The sequence below is a fragment of the Hyperoodon ampullatus genome (assembly GCF_949752795.1).
Source record: "Hyperoodon ampullatus genome assembly, chromosome: 19".
Classification (NCBI taxonomy): domain Eukaryota; kingdom Metazoa; phylum Chordata; class Mammalia; order Artiodactyla; family Ziphiidae; genus Hyperoodon; species Hyperoodon ampullatus.
In genome coordinates, this window is record NC_136932.1 from 16783284 (window position 1) to 16797958 (window position 14675).

General features: G+C 58.5%; 1 protein-coding gene across 2 annotated transcripts in view; it reads left to right on the forward strand.

The window, feature by feature from the left end:
- The window catches only part of DNAH17 (dynein axonemal heavy chain 17), a gene marked incomplete at its 5' end in the record, with an annotated part of 109903 nt that overhangs the window by 91634 nt on the left and 3594 nt on the right, over positions 1-14675 (forward strand). For both annotated transcript variants that reach the window (XM_079725332.1, XM_079725333.1), the window contains 7 exons: positions 86-279; positions 3326-3474; positions 4274-4401; positions 6403-6630; positions 9618-9809; positions 13665-13844; positions 14210-14395. In XM_079725332.1, the coding sequence (XP_079581458.1) occupies positions 86-279; positions 3326-3474; positions 4274-4401; positions 6403-6630; positions 9618-9809; positions 13665-13844; positions 14210-14395 (1257 nt within the window). The remainder of the gene's footprint in view (positions 1-85; positions 280-3325; positions 3475-4273; positions 4402-6402; positions 6631-9617; positions 9810-13664; positions 13845-14209; positions 14396-14675) is intronic.

The window sequence follows — 14675 nt, forward strand, 5'->3', positions numbered from 1 at the left end:
AGGCCCTATGGTCATGCTTTTCCCGGAGCCCGCGGGGAAGGCGCCCACTGGGATGGGGGAGAGCTGAAAGGCCGTCTGTCCCCAGGCCCTCTCGGAGATGGATGAGTTCAAGAACCTGGACAGCGACATCGAGGGATCCGCCAAACGGTGGAAGAAGCTCGTGGAGTCGGAAGCCCCTGAAAAGGAGATCTTCCCCAAGGAGTGGAAGAACAAAACGGCGCTGCAGAAGCTGTGCATGATGAGGTGCGTGCGGCCCGACCGCATGACCTACGCCATCAAGTGAGTGCCCCCACCCCACCCCACCCCCGCTCCAGCCTGGGCCTGGGCCTCAGGGCTGGGGAGTGCGAGCCTCGGTCACATAGTGGATGGGATCCCATCCCACCCACCAATTCCCGTTCTGAGTTCTCGTAGCTCTGGGGTCTCTGAAGGTGGCCAACAGGAACCCCCGCCTCCCCTGACCCTGGCCGAGGAGAGGCACCCCGAGATAAGCGACGGGAAGATAAAACTCCCCAGGTTGGCCACCAAGATTTTAAAAAAGCCTGGGCACGCTGCCAGTACAGGGGACACGGGTTCGAGCCCTGGTCCGGGAAGATCCCACATGCTGCGGAGCAACTAAGCCCGTGCGCCACAACTACTGAGCCTGCACTCTAGAGTCCGCAAGCCACAACTACTGAGCCCGCGTGCTGCCACTACTGAAGCCTGCACGCCTAGAGCCCGTGCTCCGCAACAAGAGAGGCCACTGCAATGAGAAGCCCGCGCACCGCAACAAAGAGTAGCCCCCGCTCGCCACAACCAGAGAAAGCCCGCACGCGGCAACAAAGACCCAATGCAGCCATAAATAAATAAATAAATAAATATTTTTTAAAAAAAATCCTGGGCGCTAATGACCTCCGAGGCCACGACCACGCAGGGTCCTTTAAGGATGCTGTGCGAAGAAAACAGTGGCAGAGCCATCAGCATCCGAGGACGTTCATGGCCTCAGTGGCTGGATTTAGAGTAAATCTTTTATTTTTATGGCTTGTTTGCAAAGAGAACCATTCTGCTTTCGTGAACAATCTCTCTGGATCTGAAACGCCTCCAGGACTGGAAACTTAACCATCGCGTTTCAGCGCCCGTTCCTTTCACTCGCCAAAGCACAGAAAGACTTCAGGAATATCAACAGCTGTAACATCTGCACGGCCGGCCCGGGCAGGCCATGGTGTCATGGGGGAGGGAGGGAATGAAACAGGCCCCATCCTCAGAGGGGCGTCTTGGTTCTCCGTTTGTCCTCGTGGCCTGAAAGCCACCAGATTTCCCAAAAGACGCCCACGTCCGTAATAGAATTCCCCTCTAACAAAGCAGAGGCCTGACTCACACCCACTGGTTGTTTACAGACATGTGTTTCTGTTTTGCTTTGTTTTCTCGGGACTGAAGAGGAAAGGGACCACGAGGGGCTCTGGGTGCAGGAGGGGAGCGGGCGGACTGAAGCAAGAAATCCCGTCACAAGGGAGAGTCGAGCTGGTCCAGGGAGAAAGGAAGTCATCCGGGAAGGTCGGACCTGGACACAGTGTGGGGAAGGCCAGGCGAAGGGCACTGAGCATCCAGGGGGACACCGCCTGCGGGTGAGCTGAGCACGTGTGGGTGTCCAGCCCCAAGGCCCCCAGAGCACCCTTGAGAGCCACCCGAGTCACCACGGCAGAAAACGCATCGGGACCACGTGGGCGACCGCAAACGCCAGGCAAACCCAAGTCATGCTCTGCAGCGTTTGCGAGGAAAGCAGACTCATCTCCCGAATCAAACAGGGCGGTGGAGCTGAAGAGCAAGGAAGTTCAACTCCAAGTCCACAGCGAATAGTAATGACACACAGTCGTCAAGAGCGTGGGTGCCAGGCGCGCTCAGAGCCTTCCCCCCACAAACCCCGGGTTCACTCCGCCCTCCGCCAACCTCTCGAGCCGGGCACCTCCCCTCCTCTGGGTCCACAGGCCCAGGGAGGGTAACTCGCCCATGGCGGGGCGGGGTGCTGGCAACGGGCTCCCCAGAACAGCAGCCCGGGTCTGTAGCACCTGCCAGCGTGCAAGCCGCTGGGGGCGGCTCCAGCACCCCTGTGCCCAGGACACAGCGCCAGGAGCAGCGGAGCCCGACCGGAACCAGGCGCCCTCTATTCTGCATCATCACTTCAGCCACAGAGAATGACCACATGGCCTGGCCACGTCAGGAGCAGCAGGGAGCTCGTGACATTCCTGCCCCAGGCAGGACCTGTACCTTCTAGAATTCCTTCCCGGGCAAGGACTCCAGCACTGACGTTCCGGGTCAATTCCAAAGGCCAGAATCAAGCACAACCAGGGGCCTTGCGCAGGAGCCCTCCCACCGGCTGTGGTCAGCGCTGGCTCAGGGGTCTGTACAGAAGCCAGCAAAGGCCAGACCCAGGAGCGAATGACAGGTATCACTCTCACGGGAGTGGGAAGGCCCGCCTGGCAACTGCCCGCAGACTCCCCGTTGACTCAGAGGGAAGCTTCTATGTGAACAGGTCCACCCACGGGTCTTCACGATGCTCAGAGCGCTCAGATCGCCGACTCCTTGGGAATAAGTGCGTTCGCTCCCAGGGAGGCTGCCGTCGGCCTTCTGTCAAAGGCCACACTGGACATAAGTTTAGCTCCTGTGGTTCATTCAGATACAGTGAGCTCAGCCACCTGTGGTCAAGGGAGAGGGGCAGAGAGCTGAGATCCCAAGGTCACCCTGAGAGGGGCCTCGGCTGACCCCAGCCTTATCAGGGTCAAGATAGAGTTTGGGGCTTGGAACAGAGGGGTGCTTATGTAAAGAGAAGTTTGGGTTTTTTCTGTGACTTTCCTGATGATCCATGTTTTGCAGTCCATGGAGCTCACCAAAGCAACTGTAATGCACGCGTCCTTCCTCCTCAGAGCCCCCGTCGGGGGAGATCCTCAGGACGCAGAGGCCGATCTAGGCTCTGTTGCTTGTTGCTGCCCTGGTCTGGAGAGCAGATAGGAAGTGTGTGGGAAACAGGAAGCCACTAGAAACATCCCTTCCTTGGGAGCGTTGAGATGTGGTCACCTGGAACCCTTGCAGCCCGGGTTCCCTCCCGGTTGACCCTGCACGCCTTTGAAAGCTGGCTGAGAGCCTCTCACCTGTCTGTGCACAGGTGGACGGGAGCAAAGGGTGCCCAGCGCGAACACCGCCAAATACCGCGCACGCTCCCCTCCACACCCTCCCTGCCTGCAGGAGGCCCCTGTAGAGACCGACTCTCCAGCTAGAGGCCCTTCTCTGCCTAAGAAAGTCCCCCAGAAAAACAGTCCCTTGCCTCGGGTCTGACCAGGCGTGTCCCCCTCAGGAACTTTGTGGAGGAGAAGATGGGCAGCAAGTTCGTGGAGGGCCGGAGCGTTGAGTTCTCCAAGTCCTACGAGGAGAGCAGCCCCTCCACCCCCATCTTCTTCATCCTCTCCCCGGGCGCTGACCCCCTGAAGGACGTGGAGGCCCTGGGTAAGTGCGGCCAGATCTGGGGAGAAGCGAGTCCAAACCGCAGTGAGACGGCCCCTCACACCCCCTAGCAGGGCAGGTATCAGACACACGGAAGTGACAGGTGTCGGGAGGGTGTGGAGGGACGGGGCCTGTGAATCGCTGGTGGGAATGTGAGCAGGTGGTCCCTCCCTAAGTCACACATCGAGTCACCACATGTCCCGGCAATTCCACTCCTGGGGACGTTCCCAACGGAGCCGAGAACAGGTGTCCAAACAAACAGGTCCCCTCATGACGGCCAAAAGGTAGATCCAACCCACACGTCCATCAGCTGATGAATGGCTGATGGCAAAGTGGTAAATCATAAAAGGGAACGGAGCACTGACACAGGCTACACCGTGGACGGAGCGAGAAAACACTGTGCCGAAGGCAGGAAGCCAGACACAAAAGGCTCCACGGTATACGATTCCTTGTATCTGAAACGTCCAGAACTGGGGAATCCATAGAGGCAGAAAGCAGATTAGTGGTTGCCAGGGGCTGGGGCGGGAACAGGATGCAGAATGACTGTTTAGTGGGTACAGGGTTTCCTTCTGGGGCGATAAAAATGTCCTGGAACCAGATAAACAGTTGCACGACACTGAATTATTAAATGTCCCTAAATCGTACACTTTAAGATGGCTTTTAAAGTGGTACATTTGATGTTATGTGTATTTTACCACAATTTTAAAAGGGGGAGGGTGTGGAATTCCCAGCTGTGGATCACAGAAGCTCCATTTTTGTCATTCAGCCGTCCCCATGCTTTTCCTGTTTTCCTTTCCTTTAGGGAAAAAATTGGGATTTACCATAGACAACGGGAAACTCCATAACGTGTCCCTGGGGCAGGGACAAGAGGTGGTGGCGGAGAATGCCCTGGACCTGGCTGTGAAGAAGGGACACTGGGTCATTCTGCAGGTACGGGGGTGGGCGGCACCCGTGCCTCTTGGGTGAGGGCTCCCAGCGTCAGCGCCCGCAGGGCTTGGCCTGAAGGCCTGAAAGAAAGCAGGTTATGGGATTCGCATTCAGAAGCGTGGCTGGGAATCCTACAGCCCCTGAAGGAGGGGGCAGGAGGCGCCCACACCAAGCACAGCTCTGCCTGGGTTGGCAGGTGGTGTGAGGCATCACCACGGAAAGTGTGGATTCTTCAGCAGTGAGAAAGACACCCCCTCCTCCCCCTTGTTGGCTCGACTGCCCCTCGTCGGTCCTGCAGCCTCTCCAAGCACAACCCCCCACCACCGACCACCGCCAGGTCCCGGCTGGTCCCACTGCAGGGCCCCCTCGGCTTCCGCAGACCCACGGCGTGGCTGACCTCAGTCCACAGGGCCTAGCCTGGTCCCATGCGGGGACCTCAGGTTCAAGTCATTTCTTTCTGTTCATTTTCTTTTACAAAATGATCGCCATGACGAGTCCAGTTACCATCTGTCACCAAAGACATGACCTCATATTCCCCACACTGTACATTTCATACCTGTGACTCTTCTATTTTGTAACTGGAAGTTTGTACCTCTTAACTGCCCTCACCTATTTCTCTCCTCCCCCAACCCCTCTGGCAACCACCTGTTTGTGCTCTGTATCTGTGACTCTGTTTTGCTGTGTTTATGTGTTTTGCTTTTTAGATTCCACGTATAAGTGAAATCATACAGTATTTGTCTTTCTCTGTCTGACTTATTTCACTTAGCATTATATTCTCTAGGTCCGGCCATGTTGTCGCAGGTGGCAAAGTTTCTTTTTTATGGCTAGTATTCCATTGTGTATATACACCACACCTTCTTTACCCACTCACCTGTTGATGGGCACTTAAGTTGCTTCCACATCTTGGCAATTGTGAATAATGCTGCTACGAACATAGGGGTGCACGTATCTTTTGGAATCAGTGTTTTCATTTTCTTTGGATAAATACCCAGAATTGGAATTACTGGATGACACAGTAGTTCTATTTTTCATTTTGTGAGGAGCCTCCAAACTGTTTTCCATAGTGGCTGTGCCAATTTACAATCCCACCAACAGTGCATGAGGGTTCTCTTTTCTCCAAGCCATTTCTTTTTTTTTTTTTTTTTCGTTATGTGGGCCTCTCACTGTTGTGGCCTCTCCCGTTGCGGAGCACAGGCTCCGGACGCACAGGCCCAGCGGCCATGGCTCACGGGCCCAGCCGCTCCGCGGCATTTGGGATCTTCCCAGACCGGGGCACGAACCCGTGTCCCCTGCATCGGCAGGCGGACTCTCAACCACTGCGCCACCAGGGAAGCCCTCTTTTTTTTATATATAAATTTATTTGTGTATTTATTTATTATTTTTGGCTGTGTTGGGTCTTTGTTGCTGCGCGCGGGCTTTCTCTAGTTGTGGCGAGCGGGGGCTACTCTTCATTGCGGTGCGTGGGCTTCTCATTGCGGTGGCTTCTCTTGTTGTGGAGCACAGGCTCTAGGGCGCGTGGGCTTCAGCAGTTGTGGCACATGGGCTCAGTAGTTGTGGCTCACGGGCTCTAGAGCGCAGGCTCAGTAGTTGTGGCGCAAGGGCTTAGTTGCTTGGCAGCCTGTGGGATCTTCCTGGACCAGGGCTTGAACCCGTGTCCCCTGTACTGGCAGGCGGATTCTTAACAATTGCACCACCAGGGAAGTCCCTCTAAGTCATTTCTTTTTACTCAAGCCTCTCAGAGGAGGGGTGGGGACCATATAATCTCAGCCCTTATGCCGGTGGAGGGTGGGAAGGACTCGCCACAAGGCTGGAGGTCCTGAACGAACTGAGAACAAACTTCAACTCTGGGGGCTCAGTTGCTCAGTGAAATTATCAAGCGTGGCCAGAGCCCCGGGAAGGGCGGACAGCAGGGTGGGGAGTGCAGGTGCCATTGGGGAGGGGCCTGCCCTGTGGGCCCGGGGTGGGGAGGAGTGTGCAGGCACTAAGCCCTGGTCTTGGCCGCAGAACGTCCACCTGGTGGCCCAGTGGCTGAGCACCCTGGACAAGAAGCTGGAGCAGTACAGTGTCGGCAGCCACGATGACTACCGCGTGTTCATCAGCGCCGAGCCAGCCCCCAGCCCCGAGTCCCACATCATCCCCCAGGGCATCCTGGAGAATGCCATCAAAATCACCAACGAGCCACCCATGGGCATGTACGCCAACCTGCACAAGGCCCTGGACCTCTTCACCCAGGTAGCGTGGCCTCCCCCCGTGTCCCGTGCCTGGCCCAGCGTCAGCGCCTGCCGGTTCTCTCCCACTCACGCCACCCCCAACGCGCACACACTCCTTGAGCCACAAAATGAACAGATCCCCGAAGGACTGTGCAAAATGCAAATGACCTAAAGTGCCTGGCGCACAGCTTCATAGAGCAGAAATGTGTATTGTCCATCAGTTTCATGACCTGCACGTCAGCCCTGGTAAGTGCGGGCCGGGTCCTCGGCTTGTCCAAGCACCTTAGGAAGGGGCCAAGCTCCCGAGGTGGTTCCCTGAGGGTCACTCAGCCTTGCTGGGGCCACAGTGCTGCCCAGTCCACTGCTCTCACTCCCCATGAGACGCGATGCTGTGGGAAGGCCGGGTGCGGAGGGGATGGGGCCGCAGCGCCCGGCTGGAGGGCGGTGGTGACAGACGGGAGGGAGGTAGTGCCCGCTGCACAGGGCTCCGTGCTCTGGTCCCAGGCCCAGTCTTCCTCCCTCGACAAGTAGGCCCCACTGCCTTGTGGAGGGACGCCGGGTGGCCTGGCCCTGCAGGGTGGGTAGGGGGGCCTTTGTTTACGTGACTCCTCCCCCATCCAGACCTCCCAGCCCCCAACCTGCCAAGTGTGTAGCCTTCCCTGGCACCCCCTCCCCTCCGCAAATCCCCAGCATCTGCGTCCATTCTTTTGGTACCTGATCTTCATCTGTTCTATACTAGAACTTTCTGGGTGCACGCATGTGGTCTCCCAAGTGAGTCTAAAACCGTTTTCAAGAAGGAACCCCGTATTCTCTGATAATACCCAGCAAAGATCTACGTATGGAGCACATTGTGCCAATGTAGCGTAATGTCTATATCTGATTTCTTTAATTTATGTGACAATATCTGAGTCATCCACTAACCTCTCCCTATGGGCTGAAAGGACCCACCAAGGTCAGAGTGTAAAGTCACAGAGAACGGAAAGCAGGAAAACAGATGTGCAGACTGGGTCCTTCCTTCAAACAGTATGTTCGTGTGCCCAGGACGTGGTAGGCTCAGGGAACAGACAATGAACAAGATCCGTTACGCGGGGGACTGGCCTAGTCTGGTGAGGGGCGTGGACACGTTCACAGGAGTGAGAACAGGGTGTGATGAACATGTGGGGACATGCACGGAGCCCCAGGGCGAGGCAGCTCACACTGGGGGCCGCAGGCCAGTGCGGGTTCCCGGAGCTGTTTGCTGCTGTCTGTGCTGAGTCAGTACGGAGGTGGAGAGGAGGCATGCGGTGAATTCTGTAGCATTTCGACATCGCTGTCAATCCAAGCACGTGATCCGTTTTTCATTTCTATCATATTTTGCTAAAATATCAGTCAGTGATGGAGTGGGGGAGGGTGGCGAGGTCGGCAGGGAGCTGGTCCCCCACTTGCAGGAGTCTGGGGCCTGCTTCAGGCCGCAGAGTGGCTCCCGAGCCAGGCTTGGCCGGGGGGTGGGTGTCGAGGTGGAGACAGCTGATGCGCGACGGGCAAGCAACAGAAAATGCAAGAGCCTCTGAGCCCGGGGAGCAGCTCCCCACGGCGCGTGGAGCCCGCTGGGGCCTCTGGCAGGGGACATGGGGGCCGGGAGGACGCGGACGGGCTGCTGGGCTTTGGGGAGATGCTCTGGCTGCTTGGAGTCAGCAGGAAGCGCATTCGCTGTCGGGCAGAAGCGAGGTGGGGCTGCCCGGCTGAGGACAGGTGAGCGGGGACGTGGCTGGGGCTTGCTGAGGTGCTCGAGGGCTCCCTAACTTTGTGCATCACCTAAGGCGTCTGCAAAGATCAGAAGGGAAGCTATGAGGAAAGCTGGGCCCTCTTGCTTCCTGAGGGGACCCTCCCAAGTTCGGGGGCCCACTGCCTTCACAGAGTTTCACAGGAAGAGGCAGTAGTGGCTGGGACGCGCCCAGACCATCCTCGGGCACATCTGTGACCACAGAGCCCAGAGGCCCAGGAGGCCAGTGATGAGCGGTCCAACCAGAGGGAAGTCTCTGGAGGCAGACGGAACCTGCCAGGCCTTCCCTCAGCCTCGGGCCTGGCGGGTTCCTCCCTCTGGTTGGTGGTCTCAGTCTGCACCCTTTCACAGCCGATGTCTGGAAGGGTCCAGCCAGGCCTGTCTCCTGGGCCCACAGCTGACAGGTGACGGCGCCATCTCTAGGACAGGCATTGAGGAAGGATCTGGGGGGGATGTTGGGGTGATGGAGCCCCCATCTGCGCCCCTCCCTCTCCATGTTTGCTGGAGGGGACCCCAGCCGGGCATCTGTGTCAGGGCTCCCATGGAATCAGGACAGGGCCCCTCCCTTGTTACACCTGGTGCATTTTTTCCTGGCACTTTTCCCGACGATGACCATTTGATAGGTGTCTGTCCCCTGGTCCAGCTTTCTGGCCGCCGTGCCTGCTGCCCCTGGCCACTGGGAGGCACTCATAGGGCTGAGTGGGTGAAGAGGAGCCCAGCTTAACTTCCAGAAGCCTCTGTGTTCAGAGGCACCCACTTAGCAAAGACTAACCCGTTAAAGTCGCACAAACCAGAGAGAACTGGGCTTCAGAATTTGGGCTGGGCTGGCCTTTCCGTGGGGCCACCTGCTTTCAGAAGGGGTTTGCTCAGCATCCCCTCCTCCCTTACAGATCGTTTTTGGCGCGTTTGGGGTACCGCTGGCGTGCAGATGATGAGGAACGTTGATAATTGCGGGGGAATTATATTGGGGAATATTTTCTTAGGAAGATGTATCAATAATTTGACTTGTAACCAATACTTAGTGATACAGCTGCATTTCTGCAGGAAGCAAGGACAAGAAAGCGCCCTCCACCCGACTCTACAGGTCGGGAGAGACTCGGGAAACCGGCTCAGAGCAGTCGATGGCCTTAGGCCCCACCCCTCATCCCCACCTGCACCCCCAGCGAAGCAGCTGGCAAAGACGGCCCTGGTCCTGCCGGGGCCGTCTGTGCAGACCGTGCTGACCCGGGGTGCTTGCCCTCCTGCAGGACACACTGGAGATGTGCACCAAGGAGATCGAGTTCAAGTGCATCCTCTTCTCTCTGTGCTACTTCCACGCCGTGGTGGCCGAGAGGCGCAAGTTTGGGGCCCAGGGCTGGAACAGGTCATACCCCTTCAACAATGGGGACCTCACCATCTCCATCAATGTGCTCTACAACTACCTGGAGGCCAACCCCAAGGTAAGGGCCCACCTGGAGCCCAGCTGGGTGGTCCTCCCGCCCTGCCTTCCTTTCAATTATTCTGTCTCACGTTTTAAGAGACACTGAATAGGTTTCATAGGCCAAAGAAAATCTGAAAACGTGCGACTCTTCTGTGACCCCAGCAATCTGATATAATGATTACCACCCAGGCCCTGGCCACCACCTCCAGCAGTTCTCAGCCGTCTGGCAATTTTTCTGACTCCACGGGAGTCAGTATCTTTGGGGACCTGCCAGTCCTACACCCGAACAGGGACTCCCCCAGAAAGGCCAGCCCCCCCGGACAGCATGAGCCTAGAGAAGACACGAAAGGGCTGCCTGGGCTGCAGGCCTTGCCGACAGAACACAGGTTCAGAGGGAAGGCCAAAAAAAAAATCTCCCTGGAGACACAGAGCGCTTCCTTTCATTTGTGTTGAAAATTAAAACCAGAGTGTCCGGTGCTGTGTGAGCTGTTGCGAGGGCTGCCGCGAGGCGGCTCCGTGGCCGGGAGGGCCTGTCTGCGGGCCCAGAAGGGAGACTCGCGCCCCAGGTGGGGTGAAGCCCGCTGTGAGCCCCCATCCAGATGTGGCCACCCCCTTGGGAACTGAGAGCCAGCCGTTCTCCCCACCTGACGTGGCTCCTCTTCGGATCTTACGTGAAGCATGGCGCTGGCACAGGACCCGTCTCCGTGACCCCCAGGGGGAGGCAGAAGGGAACCCCGTAAGCCCAGGGCTCCTCCGTGCTCCTGCGGCCGGCGCCTTCCTACACCGACAGAGCTGGACGTTCCGCTTACCCAGGAGGCTCCCGAGAACCTGCCCAGGGCGTCCGGACACACCCCTGCATCACCCCCTCCCTGTCCCAGCGCCCCAGGGCCAAGGCGCCCACAGCTTTGGGGCACGGTGGGCGCCCCAGGGGCATGGCTAGAGGCCTGAGGCTCACACACCCTCTCCAAGCTTTGGGGACTGAGCGACCAGGGGCGGAGGGTGTCTGGCCCATTGTAACAAAGCTCAGACGCGCTGGGAGGGGAGACCTGGGCCAGCTGCCCCCAGACCCCGGAGGAAGACAACCCCCCAGGACAACCGCCACCCCAGCCTGAGCCTGGAATATTGTTGGCTTAGTTCCTGGCCAAACACCGGAAGTCGGCCCTCCTCGGGGGAGGGTGACAGTGGTCTCCGTGGGCAGGTGCCGGGGGTCAGTTCGCCTATGACAGGGTCTGAGCTGAACGCCGGTGGCACATCTTACAATAAACGCACAAGTAAATAAACGCAAGAAGATGTGAAGAAAGAATTTCCTCATCACAGCAGCTTCGTCAGAGCAGTTCTCTCCAGGGAGATTCCAGTGGGAGGAGCAGTCTTGCTAGAAGTTTCTAACGACATTTACGCAGACGCTTCCCTCGTTACACACCCACAGAACCCTAGCTGGGTAAGAAACTGCTCGAGAACGCACACCGTGTGCCCCAGTGACCAGCACAGTGAGGCGTGAGTGACGCTCGGTGTCCGCTCATCAGTGTGTGATCAAGCCGGGGCCCCAGGCCTGCGCAGCCTGACCTTCCCTTTGTCCCAGCTCGCAGCAGGGAGGCAACGTTGAATAACCTCCTGTGAGGATGTCGCCCTCGGCCCGCGACGAGCCAGTCTATCCTCCCAACTCTGAGGAAGTCGACTCAGACTCTGAGGGCGAGGCCTGGCAACGTGTCTCTGACAAACGCTCTGGGGACTCCATCCGGCAGGTGCGGGCACACGGACGGCACCCGTCCCCCGGGGGTTAGTCCCACTACCCTGCATCCCAGGAGGCAGCTCACGGGGGCCGGAGAGGCAAACTGAGGTGTACCCAGCCCCACTTTGCAGGAGAAACAGAAGCTGTCCCCAAAGCAAATACGCAAAATGCAGAAAAGGCAGCTCAGCACATACCCAAGATAACCAAGCAGAGAGAAAAAGTGCAAGTCACAAGATGATGATCAAGAGGATATTAATGGTTTGTTGATTTATTTATTTTTGGTTGCGTTGGGTCTTCTTTGCTGTGCGCAGGCTTTCTCTAGTTGCGGCGAGCGGGGGCTACTCTTTGTTGTGGTACGCGGGCTTCTCATTGTGCTGGCTTCTCTTGCTGTGGAGCACGGGCTCTAGGCGCGCGGGCTCCAGTAGTTGTGGCATGCGGACTCCAGTAGTTGTGGCTCGCGGGCTCTAGAGCGCAGGCTCAGTAGTTGTGGCTCGTGGGCTCTAGAGCGCGGGCTCAGTAGTTGTGGCACGCAGGCTCTAGAGCGCGGACTCAGTAGTTGTGGCACGCAGGCTCTAGAGCGCAGGCTCAGTAGTTGTGGCTCGCAGGCTCTAGAGCGTGGGCTCAGTAGTTGTGGCGCACGGGCTTAGTTGCTCCACGGCATGTGGGATCTTCCCGGACCAGGGCTGGAAGCTGTGTCCCCTGCACTGGCAGGCGGATTCTTAACCACTGAGCCCCCCTGGGAAGCCCCAATATTAATGTTTTAAGTCAAAGTTCATGAGAGCACATCAGACACTTGATAAATCAGCAAGTTCTTATCCAATTAACTTCAACTTGCCCGCATTTGGTAAACAGCGGCCATCCAGGCAGGGCACTGCGGGAGTTACATAAATGCCCACCTTGCCCTTAAAGAGCCACAATCCTCAGAGAAACTCGCGTGTGTGCTGTGCTGCCCAGCGCATCAGCCGCCACCACATGTGACATGCAGCAAGTCCCAGCCGAGGGGAACGAGACACTCTGGATTTCAGAAGCTTGGTCTAAAACAAAAGAAGAACATAAAATACCTTATTCATAGTTTTTATGCTGAGTGCCTGTTGGAACAATCTTTCCACTTGAGTGGCTGCTGGCAAATCGGAAGTTACGTGCATGGCTGCCCTGTGAGGCTCCTGCTACCGGACAGCGCCGTGCAGGAGGTGCAGCTACGTGCTGGGACCGGGGCAGGAGAATGGGTTCCTGGCTCTGTGGAGGGGCTGCGCTCGAGCCGCTCTGGAGAAGGAGCACGGTCATGGCCATGTGATGGCCAAAGGAGCGGCATCCCAGGCTGAGGGCACAGCGTGGAAGCAGAGGCAGAACAGAGGGCAGTGAGAGTGGCCGAGGGTGGGATGCACGGAGAGGCCCAGCCGCCAGGGGGCGCACTTGTGTGCACTGCCCGGTTTGGTCCGGTTCCCTCGGGCCCGGGAGCCAAGGTTCTGGCGGGGAGGCTACTTGCCAGAGCTGGCTGTGCCACCGAGACCTCAGGGGCACGCGTGGGCAAGGCTACTGGAGTATAATCGGAACCAGGGCCCTTTGGGGGATCACAAAGTAGACCCACTCGATAGATCCTGAAGGCACGACGAACTGGGCGTGATTCATGGCCAGAAAGATCTATGGTGCCCAAGAGCCAACACCCCATCCACAAAGAGTTACCGCCCTTGCTGGAGACGGCGGTGAAGGGAGAGGTCACAGGTGGCTCCACACTTCTATTTCCAAGCGTGGGGAACAAAGTGGGGGGGCACGGGCAGAGGGAGCGTGTGGGAGCTGGTGGGGGGGCGGCCTGCGGGGTCTGCAGTGCCGGTGCTGGGGTCGGGGAGGTCACGTCAAGGGACAGCGCAGAGAAGCGGGGCGGGCACAGGGCCGGGCCGGCCTGGCTGAGGGTGGGGTGGAGGCAGGGGAAGCTGGCAAGCCCCTCACGCGAGGAGCCCGGCAGGAAGAGGGCCAAGGAGGAGCTGGTGGCCGAGTCAGGGGGCAGGAAGGGCCAGGCTTGGGTCTGGTGCCCGAGGGTAGCAGGTGACCCTGCAGACCTGGGGGAAGCAGGGGTGACAGGAGGGGCTGGCAGACCCAGGAAGGGGTGGGGCACAGGGTCCCCTGACGGCCACCACCCTTCTGAAGGTGCCCTGGGACGATCTCCGCTACCTCTTTGGGGAAATCATGTACGGCGGCCACATCACCGACGACTGGGACCGCCGGCTCTGCAGGACGTACCTGGAGGAGTACATCCGGGCGGAGATGCTGGAGGGAGAGATCCTGCTGGCCCCGGGCTTTCAGATCCCCCACAACCTGGACTACAAGGTGAGGGCTCCTTCCAGGGACGGGTAACACATTAAACATTAGCTCCCTCTGTGACGCAAAGCAACAGAGGTCAGTGCCGTCCCGCGGGCTCCCTGGCAAGGACCTCCATCGCAGATGGACCACCAATAATCAAGCAAGTGGACAGGCAGCCCAAATAAGAGGGCTTGAAAGACAGCCTCCATGGAGGAGAGTGCAAACCCTGTGTGGCTGGGGAGCAGCCCCAAAAGGGGGTCAGGGAAATGAGGTTCGGTACAGAGGGTGAGACGTGGACAGAACGTTCTGGGAAGCGACACTTAATAAACGGAGGACACGGGTTCCGGCCTGCACAGCTCTCCCTGCCTACCCAGCCCCCACCCCTTTTGCAGGGTTACCACGAATACATCGACGAGAACCTGCCCCCCGAAAGCCCCTACCTGTACGGCCTGCACCCCAATGCAGAGATTGGCTTCCTGACGGTCACCTCGGAGAAGCTGTTCCGCACCGTCCTGGAAATGCAGCCCAAAGAAACCGAACCGGGAGCCGGCGGCACCGGGGTATCTCGCGAGGAGAAGGTAGGAGCCTGACTACCCATCGGGCAACAGAGGAAGGGCAGGGCCTGGGGCCTGGGGGCACAATGACCGGCAGCAGCCCCTGGGAGCTTGTTAGCAACCTCATCGGGCCCCACTCCAGACCTCGGGATCAGGAACGTGGGGGTGGGGGAGGCTGCAAGCGGGCTGCTGCAGCCCAGACGGAGCACCAAGGGCTGAGCTAGAGAGAGGCGGGGCATCTCGGCGTGCTCGCCCGAGCAGCCTCCCTCCCTGCGGCTCCTCACTCCCCTGGCTGGGCTCCCGA